Source organism: Dermacentor albipictus, chromosome 4, assembly GCF_038994185.2.
Source record: "Dermacentor albipictus isolate Rhodes 1998 colony chromosome 4, USDA_Dalb.pri_finalv2, whole genome shotgun sequence".
Lineage (NCBI taxonomy): Eukaryota > Metazoa > Arthropoda > Arachnida > Ixodida > Ixodidae > Dermacentor > Dermacentor albipictus.
The window spans coordinates 156,350,897-156,370,480 of NC_091824.1; the positions used below are offsets into that span (position 1 = coordinate 156,350,897).

Here is a 19,584-nt window from a genome sequence, read left to right on the forward strand (position 1 = left end):
GACCTGACTCGCCACGTCAAATATCCTGCAAAAAAAAAAATGGTATAGCCCCTTAAGCAAAGTGCTCGTGTGTAGCAGTACTCTACACATATCGAAATAAAATGAAGCTACGTTGAGTACGCGGCCGCTCAATTTACCCGCGCATCAACGTCGGTGGCTGTTTTCCCCCCTACCTCCACTGGACAGAACTTGCTAAAGCAAGTCGCGTAGACAAATCAGTGAGTCGCATACCGTGACTAAGAAGGTTATTAGCGCTGAATAGTCTCATGAAAGAAATCCACGTGGGTTCTAAATAAGCGCTGCTTTGCAGCAACAAGCCGATGCGGCTTTCTCACGAGAGAGTCATCTGGTGAAACTTTCAAAGGCAGATGTTCTTGCGTGCCTCTCTGCTCATGCCGAGACAGATTAGAAGAGAGAGATACAAGCGTAGTTTAATCATCGCCTCGATTGCTGTGACATTTGGAGTACACTGCTCGATAAGGCACACGGCGCCTACCTGATATCTTACACAGACCTGCTCTTGAAGTGGCCTGCCGTTACTCTTTATATGTGTTTCTTGACAGCATGAATCGCAACATGAAATAACGACTTGCAATGCTATGCAGACTATTCGAAGCTAGCATAAAAGAAAGTAGTCTGTACGTTTTTTTATGTAGTTTCGGCAACAGTTATTAAAGTTCTGTTTTTCTCTAATTAGTCAGTCTGCTTTCACGGAGAAGGAACCCCGCAGGTGAATACTATGTGTTGCTTTGGTCAATGGTTCGAGTTATGCGACGGCCAAGCCACGTTCTAGGCATCACAAAAGTATGCTCGCACAACGAATCCTGGCGCGCTCACCCATCATAGCTGTTCATAACTGTCTTTATTAGCTGGAACCACCGGCTACAACCTCGCATACAAGGCTACAACAAGGATTCAACAATGACTATAATTGACATAGCATCTTTAAGTTCAGGGCGCAGTAATTTGCGCACTTCTTCCCAGTTTCTGTCCTCTTTCGTGATAAAAAAGAACGCAATACACACAACCACGAATTAATAAAACACAAGGAGCGTATGCATAGTGTGACACATAGTGCGTCATTTTAATTTTCAAGTTACACGGTTGTAGACAGGGATCTGAATTCTAACGCGCTACGTGAGACCTCTAAGCATTCTTTTGTAGCGCAAAGCTACACTACGCGGGTTGGAGCCGAGCTTCCCGTGCATCTGCGCCTGCCATACTGCGCATGCGCGAGAGCGGCGTGACGTCACGAGAGGCGCAGCTGCGTCGCCCTCGCCACCGCCGACTGTGGCGCATTCCAGTGGTGTGACGTTGCAGTCTGCGCAAACGCGCCGGCGCCGTGTGCGCCCGCTACTGCATTTGCGATTGCGGCGCCGCGCGGCACTGAGCATGCGCGAGGAGGGCGCACCGTGCATATAAATGCGCGGGAGAGACGGTTGATGTTGCCCAAACAAGGCCATAGCCCGATAAGCTAAGGTTAGCAAGCAAGGCAAGAGATTAACCAAGCATAACCGTACCTTTACGCTACGTATATCTTGGCATAGCTGAGCTAAGCCACTGCCAATTTTTTTATCTCTTCTTTTTATATTGGTAGCAATTAAATGGACACCCCAAGCAAATTTCTACCGTCGTCTTCGTCACTGTCGGCGTCGCCGTGAGATTCCACATATAGTTATGTATGCTATATGCCGTGCCAGGCTATTTGACTTGTGCTGTATGTGCGTTATATTGCCACACCATTCTGTCTGTAAAATTACTCCTACCAGGTCATACATTTTGGACAAACTTATTCCTCAGAAATATGAGAATGGCACTCCGCAAACAAATATCACGAAGCAAAACATCGACAACGCATGCCTATTATCTTAAATCTTCTCAGACTTAAATATTAAAAGTGTGAAACAATAACAGAGGTCAAACCTGAAAATGATGTAATTTTATTGGCGCGGCTTCGCGCTACCTCCGGGATACATGATTCCCCATACGGTAAGCGCCATTCAAATATGCATGGAAGTAATTTTGTAGGAAATCGGAAATGCATTTTCTAGGAATGCATAATTGCATTTTGGTCCGATACGGGAACTAGTGGTAAGTTCGCTAAGAAACGGGATGGATTTAATAAATAAACGTAAATCACATTGCCCGATGGCAGGATTCGAACAGAGGACACTTAGCAAAATGGGTCGCTTTAATTAGTCGGCTTACGTTTACTTCAATTCATACTGCCACTACAGCTACGAGTCTTACACTTCGGGTAGTATTCTAACATGTTGCTATCGCATTCACTGCATCGCCCTTATGGCGAAAGTGTGACTTTTCTTGATTTCTTAACGAGCAGTGCATGTACTGCCCGCAAAGGGTGCGTCTACATGAGTCAGAGCTCGGTACACGTAGTATGTAGAGCAGTGTCGACGTTGCTCGTAACTAATACACTACGAGACGGTGCAGGGCAATTAAGGGCAACCCGCAGCTGTAGGCTGGCGCGCTCGCTTCAGCTGCGAGCCAAGCAAAGAAGTTAAAGGGAAGACCGGCATTGCACGTCGACTGTGGAACGCTGTCGCTTTTGATCATGCTCGTCGGACGCGATGCAACCCTTTCCCCTCTCTCAGCCTCTCCTGCTCGTGTGCCTGCGAAAGCGGGGCAATAAGCGGTCGCTAGTTGGGCCTCGTTACGCACGTCCGGCCTTTCCTTGCCCTTGTCTCGTGTGTTTGCATGTCTCTGGCGTCCATGATGCGCAACGACATAGAGACAGCTGTGTTTGCCTCATGCACATGTGGCCGGCATATAATGGCTATACGACGTAGCATGCGCAAAACGCATATGACTACCCTTGCGGTGTAAACCACTGTGTTCTGGACTTGTTGTGAATTCTTATGTTGTGAACGCGTGCTACAAACTCATGTGGACGTCCACTGTACACAATGAACGTGCCAAAATCACTATTTGATTATGAGGCACGTCGTAGTGGGGGACTCTGGATTAATTTTGACCATGAGGGGATCTTTACAGTTCGCTGTTCGCAATACTATGTTCACTCTTAAAGGAAATGCACATTTAGTATTCCGCCATCACTTACAGCTGAGATATGCGATGGAGGTTTGTAAACTATTTTGTGCGCACGCTTGTCAGCCTATTACATTATGTCAGTTGGCATTCTTTGCCACAGAGTCCAAAACAGCGAGAAAAACATGGAGGTTAACCAAAATCGTACTCGGTTGGCTACCCTACACTTAGGGAAGGGAAAAGATAGATGATAGCGACAAAGATAAAAATATAAAGAGGTAGCCAGGCCGTAACACACTCGCAAGGGAATATTTCCTGACAGTCACAACCTTTCATACAGTCCAGTCATCTTCAAAAAGCGCTACAAAATTTTTGTGGCCTTGTTCCCATAAGACCGCTTAGGCCAAAGTCCCACGATCTCTTCCTCTGAGAGAGTGAGCTGTCACCTAGCGGCTGAGAATAGCTCGGAGAGTACATCGTTATGCGCTGTAGGATGCGCAGCGGACCAGAAAGTCGCACCCACAAAAATTGCATACGGCAGTGTTAGCCGTCCCGACGATGAATGAATAAACGTTCTTGACTGCGATGTTCAATCAAATTCAAACATTAAAGTTGTTTCCTGAAAGAATAGTGAATGGTGAATTGTAGTGCCGAAGTCTGAAGCGGCGAGCGACTGATTCAAGTTTCCACACAGAATCCTTTCTTGAAAGCACTATATGGGAGCACGCAGATATTGTTGCACGGTCAGCACATAGTCCAAGAAGTAGTTCAGTAGGGATGTATTTACTGCCAGATAAATATTCCATTTAAAATTGGGCCATACAGCGTAGCTGTAGCACAGACAGTTTTGCTATTCGGCATACAGGGCTGAACTTCACGGCAAGTGTCTTGCGGATAATGAAATTAGGTGTCATTTATTTCATCTCGTTGGGACGTGAATGAAGTCCCGCTTAGCAGAAGTAACTGAAGTTTGGCCTGATTGGATAAAGTCTATTATATTTACCAACACGCTAGCACGATTTCTTCATCCATAGGATCGTAAGGTCACATATCTATTTATGCTCGCTAACCAAAGTTGTGCTGCTGTAAAAGTAATAATTCCAATAATAGACTGCGTAAAACCCGGAAGCCTAGAAGTAAGTTGGACTTGGGCATCTAGTTGCGCAAGCGGAATAGCGTTTTGAAGTAAATTTTGAGGCGTCTCTGTAGCACCTATTTCCAATACACGCTGATCGGAAATAAAGATAGCAGAAAAAACGTTTCGAAAATCGTCAGCATTGTTGTAGGCGCAAAATTTTGCATGGCATTGCCAATGGCATCATGGGCAAACTTCATCATCACCAAATTAACAACAAGCCTAAAATAGATTATTTCACTCCAAAAAAACTGGGCACACAATTCGCACTGCTGTTAGATAACTCACAGCGGCAATCAGCCAAGAAGTTCGAAGCTTATGTAGCACTAGAAGCATTTCAGTATAAGCTATGCTCGTATCACCACCTATTATAACACTTTCATTCTATTCTTGAAAAGGGAAGATGGCTAGGATCGCACCTCAAGTGGGCTTATATATTTGAAATGTATTCTTATCTTTGGGCTTGACCATCCGTGCAATTTATTTATTCTGGTCTGTGTAGCCATTGTAATACGTTCGGTAAATGTTTTGTCATATTTCTCTTTCTTTTTCGGATGTAACTTGATCTTCGATACCCCAGCTGGCCCACAACCTACCATTGCCATGTTTCTTTCCACAGCAGGTCGAAAAAAAAAGAAAATACTGTTGAGTAACAGTTGGTCTATTGAAAGGAAAATGGCAGCTTGCTCTTCTTTTATTAAACATTATCACGCGTAGAATACATGAATGCAGGCAATGCATTCCACGCACGCGTAGCGACCGTGTACGTTCAGAACTGTGCATTCCGCGCTTGTGTTAATGCGCGCTCCAGAGTCACACCGCACGGATCGCCGTAGCTGCTCCATTGCTGTTCTTCGGTTCAGGTGCTGCACGCGCGGTTGAACCGATTCCGCCTCGGCTCCGTGAAACTTTATTTTGCGCCAGCGACATTCGCCGGAATAAATGCGAATAGGAATTCGGCGAGAATAAACGCTCCGGCTTGCTGAATGGGATCAGAAAGCGCAGCGCGGTCGCACTGCTGCGCCGGAACATGAGGGGCGAAGACAATGGCACAAAAGTGAAGCCCGAACTGCGTGCTCTGAGCGCTTCGAAAACCGTTTTTCCCACAGAGGCCGGGGATCGTACGGAAGCGGCCGCGGGTGGCGCCTGTGAACACAAGCGAACCGCGCGCGTCGACCTGTTTTAACGCCATCCCCCACGCGCTGTGCAGCGAAGAGGCTGTCGGGCGAAAGTTCGCGCTCCCAACTATATTTTGGTTTATTTCTTTTAAAGCCTGGTTTTCTCTGCCTGCCCTCCGGGATTTTATATGGCTGCTGCTGGCTGCTGCTGGTTTGGTCGGTATCTGGGCGGATATATTTGTGTATAAATATACAAAGAATATATAAATGTGCGACAAATTCAAGCACCAACTAACAGACTTATATAATCTATATATGCTCCCCTACAATGTAGTGCTAGTAAGCGGACCTCTCTTTTCCGTAATAAATAAATAAAACTAAAATAATGTCTTCCTTAAAAATTTATTATATAATCTACGCTTATAGCTATTTCTAAACGACACCGACCTCTTCGTGGAATGATGCATTATATTCAACCAATTCCTTCCTCGATTAACTTGATTTTCTTTGATTGAGTCATTCGGTACATATGTACCACTATAGTGAATGGGTGTGTGCCCATCTTCGACCAATCCTCCAGAATGGTTATGCGCCACTTTGACAGAAGAGGTACAGGATACGTAAATTTGGCTAGATAAATGACTTGCTGCTTTGTGCATACACCTTTCATCTCCATTCTTCCCTGGACATTCATCATACATCGCATTCTTCCCCGTAGCACTGCTTCATGGACGTCTCGCACTGTGCATACGCCTGAGTGGTGTTTGCATTTAGCCATAGCCTCTGTATGCTGTAGTGCATAAACATGAAACTTTATTGAGATTAAAGTTGCGGCCTTTGTGGTGAGGAAACAAATGATCCATGAGGTTTCATGCTGCATAGGATTAAAGTAAACACAAATCTACACATTAGCTTTAGTTTTGTAGAGTGCTCTAGCACTCTAACTCTAATCGTGCGTACTTAGAGGCGCACCACAGAACCCCAGGTGGTCAAAACTAATCCGGCACGCTTTCTCATAACCCACTCGTAAGTTTAGGGACATTGAAATACACTTTTTTAATCATGCCTAGCACGAAGCGACGGACTGCCGTATTTCTTGTGCCTTACCTCGCTCTTGCAAAGCCGAGAGCAGATGCATAATTGTAGGAAAAGACAAGCTAAAGCTATAGGATAAAGTGAACCCTAGGATCAGGTAGTTATATAGGTTTCACTGGGTGTACCAGGCTGAAAGCAACATGTTTCCGGTTACTACACCACTTCTTACAAGAAACATAGAAGTGTTGTCACAGACAGGCGCCAGCACATTACGAAGCTACAATATAGATTCACATATATATAAATTATGGATTTATTTTTGTTTAATTCCGACACTTCTTGCCGCTTCTTCCTTGGCTGGGCATAAAGCGGACAGCCCAATAACAAGAATGTAATTTTTTCATCCGCTTCGCCACAAGTGGAGAAATCGCATAATAAATATTTTATAAAGAAAACGAGTTTTCTAAGCAATAGAAATCATTACAGTTGAAAGAAATAGTACATACTACGCTGCCTGCATTTTCTCGAGCACGTCAGGCATTAATATGAGAGGAATATATTGGCATATCGAGTTCATTAGTATGACTGAGTGAAAGCACAGAAGCGCTACGCATTGAAGTGGTCGTTTTGATCTCTTCATGGATTGAGACGCGAAAGAAAGAATATTTGCACAAGTTGCTTCCGAACTAACGACCTTCTTTGAACTGAAGCCCAAAGGGCGCGTCGCCTTTCTTCAACTGGTCATTAAGCTTGCATGCAGGGCAGTGAGATACCGATTCCTCACTGCTTTATTTTTCCGGGTCTAACTTGTGTTGCGTTCTTCTCTCTTTTTAGCGTGTTTCTCTACTCCGCCTTTCTTGACCGTAACACATTTATTACACTGACGACTTGCAAGCTGGCATCGTCGCTAACACCATTGGAAATTAGGAGGGACGTTAACTGTTGCCGCTGTATTATTCAAGCATTGGCTGCACATTCTTCCAAGCGGTAGGAGCTCGAAAGCTTCGAATACTGCCATTTTCGAGATAGCCTTGGGTTTTGTCGATCCCCTCTTCGCTTCCTAACGTCAGCGCTTTTTAAAAGCACACCCGATTTCCTAAAAAATTGTGCCCATGCATATTTGAATGGCGCTTACTGCAAAAAATGCTTTTAAATATATATGGTGTCATGTTTATTTAACTGACGACGTGACGTATTTGCGCTTAGGTGTGCGCGTGTAAGTGTCTGCGTGTATGTGTGCGCATGTTTCTTTACAAGCTGAAGGAAAGTAAAATCATGCTTGTTTTGCACTCTCGTAGACTACGTTCATATAATTTATGAGTAACATATATTCAAGCACATATATAGCGCACTTAGTTCTTATTTCATTTCAATTTCGAACGAAAGAGGAAGAAAAAAATGAACGTTGTCCTGCGCTACACAGCTGCCGCTATGACAATTCTTTTGCACACATCCAGCTGTCGTAGCAATCGTTCATCATGTTTCCATGTGGAAGGGTCATTTTTTTCAACGCATGCATCTCCCGCTCGTCTTCTCCAGGGTTCTCCTTTTTATTTTTTTCAGCTGGGTTGCAGTACGCTATGCGCCTATACGAAAGAGCACACATAGTTTGTGCTCTAACAGCGGTTCTCTCAAACGCGCATGTGAAAACGTCACTCGAGGATGTTCGTTATATTGTTCTCGCACTAAGGAATCTCTCTTTTTTCAGCTAAAGAACAATAAGAACTACCGGTTTCGCATGCAGGCTGGGTGTTGCCTTTCATAATGGCGTCCGTTTAACATGTCTCGGGCTCACCACTTTAGCTGCAAGAGAAATGATTGATTCGTTTTACTTAAGTAGCCTCTCGTACGTTGACCCAACGACGAGTTGGAAATCGCACAACGTGCTCAATATTAGTCATCGCTGTTGATTAAAATTTGCTTACTACTTTACTTGAACGATATAAGCAGCAGTATATAGCGGTTGGAATACTGTTCGAAACTCCTGCCTCCCAATTATTCTTTGTCATGGCGAGGGAGTTCCTTTCGGCTGAATTTAATTCCGCCTCGGGTTTGTTGCTCCTATCCGTCTTCATTGCTCCTGGGCCCGTAATTTCTAACCGTTTCTTCATCGCTATAACGCTCTCCCGTGACTCCATTCCTGTCCGCTCTAAAGGACAACTTTTCCTATTTTGTGAGCCAATAGGTAAGGTAAATTAGATTATTGCAATGCATTGCATTAATCAAAACAAACACGGACGTAAACACGCTTCTGACTAATTCTCTTGCTTTTCAGGAAATAAGGAGGCAGTGCCTGTACTAACACCTGACACGTGTAGAATGAATAAATGATGTAATGATCCCATTATTACGCATATCTGTCTTCCTCCATTCACCACTTCATTGGTTCTACAATGTACAAAGCTGTAATGTAAACCGAAAACTCAAGACACATATTTTTAATACGAACTCAAACAAGGCTAGTTCAACTGCCGCTAGAAATTGTATCATCGAACTCAAGGTTTTTTATTATATTGGTAGAATTTGGCCAAAGAGCCAACTCAACCAGCGAAATGAAAGAACAGTATTTTTCGATGGTGATTTGCCACCGCTTTCAATACATTATATATATATATATATATATATATATATATATATATATATATATATATATATATATATATATATATATATATATATATATATTTTATGCGTTTGTGTGTGTGTGTTTCTGTATGTATGTATGTATGTATGTATGTATGTATGTATGTATGTATGTATGTATGTATGTATGTACGTGGCACCACTCAATCGATGAAGGAAGTACAGATTACAGAAAATGAAAATCATCGTTACACAATACGGCCACACGTCGCCACAATTTATTTCGTTATTAGCCGCTGCCCCAGACTGGTTGGCATCAAAAGGCATCAAGAGGCATCAAGAGGCATCAAGAGGCATCAAGAGGCATCAAAACACACAAAGCAATAAAATGGACGTGTTCTTTCAACCATGCGCGATCAAACGCCCAGCGAGTAAACGAGAAAGCGCCCGACCGTGTGCCTGGTCCAGCGGCGCCAGCAGAACGACAAGGCCCCACCTTTTATTGGTGGCCGAGCAAGTGCGTGACAGCTGCGCCCTCGCAGGCGCTTATCCGTATCGCGAAGTAGTGCCCGCGGTTAAGACTCTCAGTCTGACACTGGAATAATGGCTGACAAGAGTGTAACGGCTGGCAACATAACGGCTACCAGATTCTCTTCGTACCATCGAGCTGGTGGTTTTGTTTTGGTTACGAAAGCTTTATATAGATTGGCAAATCGACATACTTTGTTAGCGTTACTACAGTTCATTCGTAAACTTCGATGTCTGTATAAGCGAATGAAGTGACGCACAGACGGTTACTTATCTATTCTGTTGAAGTAACAGGCCACTAGAATACACACACAAAAAAGAGAGGGAGTATTCAATTTCTCATTGATGTGGTCCGTAATCATCATGAGTCCCGAAAAACACATAAAAAATCCAGCAAAAGCACACATGTGGAAAACGGAAGATACCACGCCCTTTACGTGTAATGGCTTAGAGAGAATGTCGCCCCGCGATAATGTACTTATGTTATTGAAAGGGTGTGCGAAAGACTTGGTGACCTAGATTTCTCTGTTCGCGTACAGAGTTCCCTCATGTTCTCCAAGGGCAAATAAGAGAGCTCGATAAGTGAGCACTTCATTCAAAACTGACTGCTTACGTACTACAGTAGTGCTTCGACACGTGGAGATAAGATCTACAATCTCCTTGTAGCGTCGTAGCTAGCACCGATCTCACTTCACAACTTAAGCATTTTCACGGGAAAAAAATATAAATTGAGGTACACAATTGTACTCTCCCCCTATTTAAAGGCAGTATAATTTGTTAATATGGCAAAGAAAAAGAAGGCAGAAATTTCTGTTACTCTCATTCCCTGGTTAGCGCTGTTCTCAACATCACAAGTGCTCTTCTCGTACTTGGATATCTCCTGATAACCGAGCATGATAAAATAAAAGTCGATGCAATAAACTCCTCAAGTACAGTGGGCTTGAGCGCCATAGAAGGTAATGACTAGATTTTTCGCTACGAGCGATGATCACGGCATTTACGTCAACCAGTATTTTATTAGCGTTCCCTTTTCACGCTTCTTGCCTCTTGATCTGCTCAAAGAACAGACGCCACCACGAGGCAGAGATGGCGGCCGGCTCGAGAGGCTGCACGACAGCTGCCGTGGCAGATCCGGCTTACGGCCGGCGGCAGCTGCGAGTGACTGACACGCCCGACCACAAGCGCAGCATCCTACAGCTCGCGGTGTCAGACACGAGAGAAAAGCGCTCCGCTTATTAGCACACTCGCTCACCTCAGCAGCAGCATCGCCGGAAACAGGAACGGTGGGTCACGCCGCGTCGTCTGCTCCGCCGGTCGCCGCCTGCTCACGAGGGCGTCTCTGCGGGGGGACAGCGTCCGCCGGCAATGTGCCGCGCCGGACAACGGAGCGGCCTCGGTGCAGGGCATGCCCACTCCAACACCACCACCAAACACCGCGACAGCCGCCGAGGGGGAAGCGAGCGCGGCGTAGTCCAGCGGACCGCGTAATAATCCGTGAGACGACGTGGAGCGGGAGAGGAGAAATCCGCGGCGACCACCACCGTGATGCGACCGGCACCGTGCCGCGCCCCCGACTGCCGCGGCGCGGTGTTTGGAGCGCGCGCCACTGGGAGGAGCGGTACGGGAGAACCGGCGGAGTGAGCGTCCGAGGCGGGGCGGCACAGTCGAAGCGTCGCTTGCCGGAGGCCCTCGCGAAACGGGCTCCCTGCTATAGCGGTAGCCAACGGCGAGGAATTCGAGCGTTGTTGTGTGTCGAATGGTTTTGAACGCGGGAGAATCGTTCCACCGAAGGACCAGCTATTCTAATCATCAAAAATTAAACTCCACGGATTAAGGAACGTCAGAAAAGAAAGGATAAAGGCCAAAATAAAGAATATATAGCGAAGGAATGGAGTGCCATCAGTTAACTCAGGCACGCTATCGTAACTCATGCGAGTTAAATAATACTTTCGTGGTCGGCCTTATCAGCGCTTTTCCTTGTGTGCACTTCAGTTTTTGTCTTCGTCCAAAGACGCGCTGTATATCCGCACATAGCAGTTCAAAGACCAACAAGGTGCAGGATGATTGGTTGGTTGTTTGGTTGGCTAAAGTCGCAGGTAGTCTTAGCCCAGAAATAAGCCATAATCATTTGTCTGTCGCACGGCGTATGCATTACATCATCGAGCGAATGTCAGTTGGTAAAATCAGAGTGCCAGTTCACCCACTTGAATGGACATTGGTTTACAGGCCCTAGTGACATGCTCGAGCGTTACGTGAAGAGAAAAAAAGGAGGAGGGTTTGGGCGGAGTGGCAAAATAGAGAAAAAGAAGAAACAGTAATGGTTGTTTGGTTCACAACAGAAGACATGGAATGTCATTAACAAAGTACTTCGAATATACCTTATACAGAGAACATTTGTGCTTAATCGTGACTGGTTAGTATCTTGTGGTTTGTCGCTTTATCAACTCGTTTTATAAGAACCGACGCGAATCGATACACAAGAAGCACCTGGTAAATGAAAAAAAAATTGATTTATTCAGTGACTACAATTTTCTGAAGCAACAAAGGGGCCATGAGAGATGCCGCAGTGGAGGGCTCCGCATTTTCTGACTAGCTACTGTTCAACTTTCCACCCGTTAAGTGCAGCATTCGCATGCAGGATTCGAACCCGTGGTCCTACGCTAAGCAGCTGCACACCGTAGCCACTTTCACCACCGGGAATGGCGAAGGAAAAAAAAAGAACAGTCGAAGCGTATGGTTGCATTGACGATACGCTACAGTGCAGAAAAATGGCAGCCAAGGCCAAACATATATAAGTAAACACCGCCGTGTTGTGCACTGAATTAAACAAGCAAAGACAATAGTGAACAGTCGACAGTAGTAGCTAAATGCACAGTACATGAGATGCAAACTTTGCTGAAAGCACATTTCGTTTGAAAAGCGCAATGCATTGCATAATGATGTAGGCCAGTTCACGGCATGCGTGCACGCTTCACTGGGACGCGGTTTAGGGAAAACGATCGGACGAAATGGTCCGTTCAACTCACTTGCGAAAACACAGGGTGGATTAGGAACTTTTCAAAGGCGTGTTACACAACTCTGTTACGTAATAATGGACGTTCGCGATGTCGAACCATCTAGGTGGGCAGTCACGTCTGAGTGTACGCGTTCAGCCTGGTTAACTTACCCGAAACACACGGATAATGACCTATACTGCTGTCGAGTAAAAAAAAAAAAATTGCTACTGTGGTTAGAACAAGTGATCCGAATTACTATCAGTATTTGTTGCACAAGCCAGTGAGACCAGGCCTGCCGCAATGGCGCTGTCGCCATGGCATTCTGCTACTGAGCTTGGGGTCGCCAGTTTGGTTGACGGCCACGGCGGCTGCATTGCGATAGAGGCAAAATAGAAAAAAAAAAGCTTGTGATGCAATATTTAAGTGCACTTTAGCCAGGCCCAGGTGATCAAAACTAATTCGGAGTCCTCCACTGTGGCGTATCTCAAAGTCCCCACAGTTGCTTTAGTACGTTGGCCCTATTGAATAAGTAAATCAATCAGCCAGTTGAGAAAGAGCGATAGTGACCAGATTTTCTACACTTGTCACGACTGTAGTAGTCGGCAGTTCAGCGTCGTCTCCTCCGAAAGCAGCCAATCATCGCGAGCTCTGTGCTCTAGAGCGAGGACCACGTGCTTCCTGTCGTACACGCTTTCCTCTCTTCTCAATTTCCCGTCTTCCCTTAGTACATAGAGTAACAGTTATAGTGCTGACTTCTTGTAAACTCAATTTCTTTCCTTTTTGGTTTGTCCCCTACATTGGCAATGTAGGGATTCGCTGAGAACTTTCTGTCGGCCAAGTTAAGGTGCCGTAGGTGTGGGAGGTGAGTGTGACTGCCGCAGTTCGCGCCGAAGGGGAAATATCGCAGATGTGATAATGAATTTCGTATATATATATATAATCTGAACTATAGCAATACTGGGTTTCCTTGTTCTGAAGAGAGAGAGAGAGAAAATGATAAAAGGAAGGTAGGGAGGTTAACCAGGACTGAGCCCGGTTGGCTACCCTACACTGGGGAAAGGGAAAGGGGGACGGAAAGATGAAAAGAAGAGAAAGTCCACTGGAGATATCAGTCGGTCACTCAGTCCGAATCACAGGCGCTCACTCAATCCGGTAGCTTTCAAATATCGCAGCAGCGCTTTTGTGGCCTTTTGTAGCTGCGATATGCGAGGCCATGGTCCCAAGATCTTCTTCAAGGTGAACGGCTTCCCATCCAGCTGATTGAGAGTTGTGCAGAGGTCTTGCCTTTCGTTTTCATAAGATGGGCAGTAGCACAGTAGGTGTTCTATGGTTTCCTCGACACCGCAGGCATTGCACTTGGCGCTATCAGCCATTCCAATCAGAAATGCATAAGCATTTGTGAATGCGACTCCCAAGCGTAAGCGGCACAGCACTGTTTCCTCATTTCGCGGAAGACCTGGTAACAGCCGCAGTTGCATAGAGGGATCGAGAGAATGCAAGCGATGGTGAGTGAATTCAGATGTGTGCCACTTCTCCAATGTCAAAGAGTGCGCTAGCTTGCCTAAGTGTTGGGCTGCGTCGGTCCGCGATAAAGGTATTGAAACAAGGGTAGCTCCTTCGTGTGCTTTTCTAGCAGCTTCGTCAGCGAGGTCGTTGCCGGAGATACCGCAATGACCAGGCAGCCACTGAAACACGACGTCGTGTCCTTTCGCGATCATGAGATGGTGCATTTCTCGTATCTCCGACACGAGTTGTTCACATGACCCGCGACGAAGAGATGCCAGAAGACATTGTAAGGCCGCCTTGGAATCGCAGAATATAGCCCACCGATTAGCCGGTTGGTTATTAATATAATCAACGGCACCTCGGAGGGCAACAAGCTCCGAACCAGTCGATGTTGTCAAATGAGAAATCTTGTACTGGATGCTTAGTGATCGTGATGGTATAACCACTGCGCTGGTGGAGCTGGTCTGAGTGGAAGAGCCATCCGTATATATGTGTATTCGATCAAAGTAGAAAGTGTGCAAACAATCCAGAGCTGCTTGCTTCAAGGCCAAGGTAGGCAGGTCGGTCTTCTTTCTTATTCCTGGAACCGTAAGACGCACTTGAGGTTGTTTTAAACACCACAAAGCTGAGGTTGAACGTGCAGAGGGTGTGAAACCCGATGGTAAGGAGGCACGATGGATGCTGACCTTGTTGGAGAAGGACGCCTGTGGTCGTCGTTCCGGCAGGCACGCAAGAGAGCTTGACTGCATCCGTGAAACATGACGAACATGGGCTCTAAGCGTTTCGGTACTAATATAGGTCGTGATCGGATGGTCTTGAGCCATTACAATGGTTCCAGCTGTTGAGGCGCTGCGCGGAAGGCCTAGGCAAACACGTAGTGCCTGCGCCTGCACGCTCTGAAGTTCTCGAAGATTAGACTTGCATGTTTTAGCAAGCACGGGAGAACTGTAGCGTAGGAATCCGATGAACAGTGCTCGATATAACTGTAGCATGGAGCCCACTGACGATCCCCATGTTTTGCCGGCGATGAACTTGAAAACGTGAACAATAGATGTGAGCTTCTTCTTTAAGTGGGCAACATGAGGGCAACATGAGTTCTGAAAATGTAGTCATATACTATACCCCTGGAACTGAATGTTGTTTTGGCTTCTTCTGTAATCTGATCAACACCATTCCAATAAAAAAATTCAAACAAGTAATAGAAAAGTGCAGGAGAAAAGTGTCCAGATTACGTGTTTTCTCATTGAACGGAATTTTGTCCTTATATGTCTGTATATGCTTACCCGTACGTTTTGTTTTACACACACTCAGTGCTCTGCCTCAACAGAATAAAATTAAGGATAATTTCTGTTACATTTCCGAAACTTATACATCGGAAAAGGGGGAGAATGTTCAGTGTTGGGATTTATAAGTTTACAGTAGGGGAGAGATAAACGAAGCAGTGTGTGCACCTACACAAACGGGGTGCGTGCTGCCGCAGCTTACATCAAACACCACATATTTTATAGGCTCTCTCCGTAGCCTTCATAGTACATGTGCCTGTTCTATGTACTTTCAACAGGGCGTAAGACGTTTGTTATTTGTCTACCATTTTCATATCCTAGTGATTTTATAGTGAAATCTGTAAAACACTTCGCGATGAAGCCTTTTTTTCTTGTATACACGAAAAAATAGAAAAGGCATAGAATGTCTGTTTTTTCTTCAGTGTTTCTTTTTTTTTACAGCCGTTTCTTAGAATGCAAGTTACAGCTATGACTTGAGCTGAGGTGCATGTAATTGTAGGTGCAAGCATATTTTATCTTGCGTAATGTGCATGGTTTGTTTTCTTTCGCCTGATATATTAGTATTTTCGTGGCGTTGAATGTGTCAGCCGGCCGCCATGCGAGCGAGAAATGCACAGCAGTGTGAAATTCATTCATTCATTCATTCATTCATTCATTCATTCATTCATTCATTCATTCATTCATTCATTCATTCATTCATTCATTCATTCATTCATTCATTCATACTGTCAGCCCTCTTAAGGCTATTACAGGGGTGGAGAATGGTTTACTTTCGTTGTTTTCTTCTTTTGTGGCTTCTGTGTTTTCACCTTGTGACATTTAAAAGCAAGAAATATGCAGTGTAGTGGTTACTGAAAGATTTCCGCGCATATAATATCCAGTTTAAAAAAAAGCTTACGCCTTTAGGCCACGCTCTAGGCTCACGCTGAAGCCTTTATTCTAGCATAACGCTGAAATTTGCTTTTAAGTGAAGCTTCGGAGCGTACATTCAGGTAATTTGCGCGTTGCATTTTATAGCTGCACGTGTGCTTACACCTGAGATGTCAATTTTGCCAAGCATGCCTATCTAGAGAACTAATTCTGCTGATGAATAGCTTCTGCGAGAATAGTTAAAGGTAGTTTGGGGAACATGCTTCACCATGGACATGTCATGTCATTGTAATATCTCTTCGTCTTTGTGAGTTAATTCAACTGACCCTTAACTCCTGCTGAATGCTATCGCCGACTTAAACATGTTCCTAACGCAGAAAATGCATGCAGAAAGTTTCAAGCGAATATTCCATTAGACTAAACTACCGGCAGGTTAGATGCGGAAATGCTCTTCAGCGTGAAGTCCCAAATTTAGGTCATTGCGCAGTCAAGAGAAACGCATATAAAAAAAGAAAGAATTCAAAAGTAATAAATAAATAAATAAATAAATAAAAAACAAGGAAGAAACTATGAAGCATGAAAGAGTTTCTCTTTTACTTGCTGTTGACTATTTCTTGACATTCTAACTTTCTTCGTTGACTCGCTATTATTATTATTATCCTTAATTCTTGTCCCTACAAGCACAATTTTCGTGCGTGTGGGTGTTATGCTCTTACGAAGTCTGTTTCTTTTTTTCTGTTTGTTCTATTATTTATTTATTATTATAATTATTTTTTTTGTTGATGCAGTGACTGAACTCTGTGGCGCCTGGTATTCCTTGCTTTGTCTTTGCGTTCAAAAGCGACTGCTCCGTGCATGCTCAATAAACATTTTCTTGTGTTCCAGTCTCTACAGAAAGTGGTATTACTCGTGCTTTGCTTCTCAATTTCAATAACTGCGCCTCATTAATTAGGAAACTGCTTACTTATAGCGAGAATTTCCTTCCTGTCGCCTCAAGCTTTCATTCATTAAGAAATATACTGTTGTAGAGAGTACATTGGGACATACTTGTTGCCGATATTTCACGTATCATACTAAAATAAATAAATAAGTGAATAAATAAATAAAAATTTCCTTTATTTTGCTTCTTAACAAGCGTGTTAGGCAACATGCGTTTTCACTTTGGGCTGCATTAGCTAACTAGCGAGGTTTTGGAGGGGTAAAAATGTAGACCTCTCATCCTTCCCGATAACCACGTCGTATGGAATTCGATTTTGCAGCTGTGTGAGTGCGAGAACGATAACGTCTCCCATTAGCAATCGCATTCGAACGTAGATCTCGGAAACCACAAGACCTTCCCATTTACTTGCTCCACGAGCGTCGAAACCAGCAGAGCGGAAAGCTGTACAATTCTCTGAACAATTTCTCCAGGATGGCCACCCACTCGGCATCTATTCATAAGGCCCCAGTATGGTAAATGATCCGCGTTGTTTGGCATCTCCGTGATGTCATTGGGGAGACAGGCAGCATGCTTTAATTAATAACTTTATTTGATCTACACTTCGTTTTCGTTACTTATTTTGTTCTGGGATTGTCTTTGTAAGGTATCCCTTTAGGTGACGACAAGGAAATTATTTCTGCAAACGCCAGTATTTATATCTTGTTCAGTAGATGTGGTAATTTGGGTCTGAATCCCCGCACCTAGGGCTGATGCCAAGCGCCCTTGTGTACCTTATATTGTGTAGTTTGTGTGCGTGTTTCTCTTTATTTTGATTTCTTTATTTTCTTAGTATCATAATAATATTAGTACCAGCAAGAATACCTATTATTATTATTATTATTATTATTATTATTATTATTATTATTATTATTATTATTATTCTCTCTCCATATACAAGCACTTCACCGTTAGGGCATTCTGTATCTGCGTCGGCTTTTCTTCCGAAAATTTTGAAGGGTGATTTCGAGGCAATTATTTTCAGTTTCCGTCCTAACAAGCCCACTGGATATGATGGAATTTCTTTACACACCATCAGGAGGAATTTCAATGCGCTGTCAGATATTATCCTTCATATACTGAATGGTTTTTTGGAAGGCGACGAAATTCCAGAATGCTTAAAAACTGCAGTTATTATACCACTACACAAGTCAGGGAAGAAAGATAGTATTGAAAACTATCGGCCAATTTCAATATTGCCGATTATTGCTCAGGTCTTAGAAAAATTTCTTTTCCACACTATGTCTTCTTTTCTTAACAAATTTTCTATCCTGACCAATCGACAGTTTGGTTTTGTTTTAGGGCGTGGTACTGTGGCACTGCTTGAGGAATTTTCAGATGAACTGTTTTCGGCATTTGATCAGAATCTTTTCACATGTGCGCTATTTTTAGATGTAGCGAAAGCGTTTGACACCCTGAATCATCAAATCTTGTTAAGTAAACTGCATTTTTGGGGATTTCGTGGGCCTTTTTACAAAGTCCTCGAAAATTATTTGAGCAACAGATTTCAGGTGGTCTCTACCGATGATAAGGGTATATTTAGTTCTAAGCTGTCGGTAAAAGCTGGAGTTCCTCAGGGGTCCATTTTGTCACCATTGTTGTTTAATATCTTTGTTAACGACTTCCCTTTGGCAATTTCGAAATGTTCAGTATTCCAGTATGCTGACGACACTGTATTATTAGCGAAACACCTTTCTTATAAAACATCCACTGAAATGTTGCAAAATGACGTGCACAAGGCAATGCTTTGGTTCTCTAATAATGGAATTGTTGTAAATGCCCAAAAAACAAAACTTGTTTGTTTTCGCTCCCCACTTAAGACTACTGTTATTAACTTGCCTCTCTACCTGCATGAGTCAGACTGTGTTCATTGTAAATGCGCACCTATTCCATACGTGGATTGTGTGAAATATCTCGGAATCTATTTCGATAGTAATTTATCGTGGCAACATCACTTATCACTTATTTGTTCCAAACTGAGGTCAGTAGCCTGGCTGTTATTTAATATCAAAAGTATTGCACCCTTGTGTGTAAAAAAGATTATAGCACAGGCACTAGGTTACAGTGTGTTAAGGTATGGCATTACAGTCTTTGGCTTTTGCTCGGATCGTTGGAGATGTAGAGTTGACCGGATTCTAAAAAACATTCTTAAAAACGTTGCGTACAATTCCCCAATAGTAACATCTGCAAACATCTTCCGTGAACTTGGGCTACCAAACTTCCATTCATTACTTATAGAAACAGTTGTCGTTAAACATTTCTGGAATTCCGATTTCAAACAAAAACGTGCCGCCGCAAGGGAGCTAAGAAAGCATGTCCGTTATGTTGTTCCACGTTCAGCCACAAGGTATGGCGCGGCCAGACGCTGTGCTTATGTGCCTGACATATTTAACAAACTACCAGAAGAGTTATTTAACGCGACATCAAAAAGAACGCTCAAACACATCTTAAAACAGCTAGAGTAAAATTACCCTCTTGTACGTCGCTTTTTTTTTTCATCGCAATATTTACCTCTTCAATTTTTTGTTATATGTAGATAAACAAATGT

The 19,584-nt window shown here is 43.9% G+C and overlaps 2 protein-coding genes across 3 annotated transcripts in view; one reads left to right on the plus strand and one right to left on the minus strand.

Annotated features, from left to right (window-relative positions):
• The window catches only part of LOC135903768 (connectin-like), a 42,799-nt gene extending 31,606 nt beyond the window's left edge, over nt 1–11,193 (minus strand). The window contains exon 1 of the mRNA XM_065434150.2: nt 10,658–11,193. Coding sequence (XP_065290222.1) covers nt 10,658–10,812 — 155 coding nt within the window. The 5' untranslated portion in view covers nt 10,813–11,193. The remainder of the gene's footprint in view (nt 1–10,657) is intronic.
• Nucleotides 1–19,584, plus strand: part of LOC135903803 (juvenile hormone acid O-methyltransferase-like) — a 314,807-nt gene that overhangs the window by 60,777 nt on the left and 234,446 nt on the right. The window lies entirely within an intron of this gene.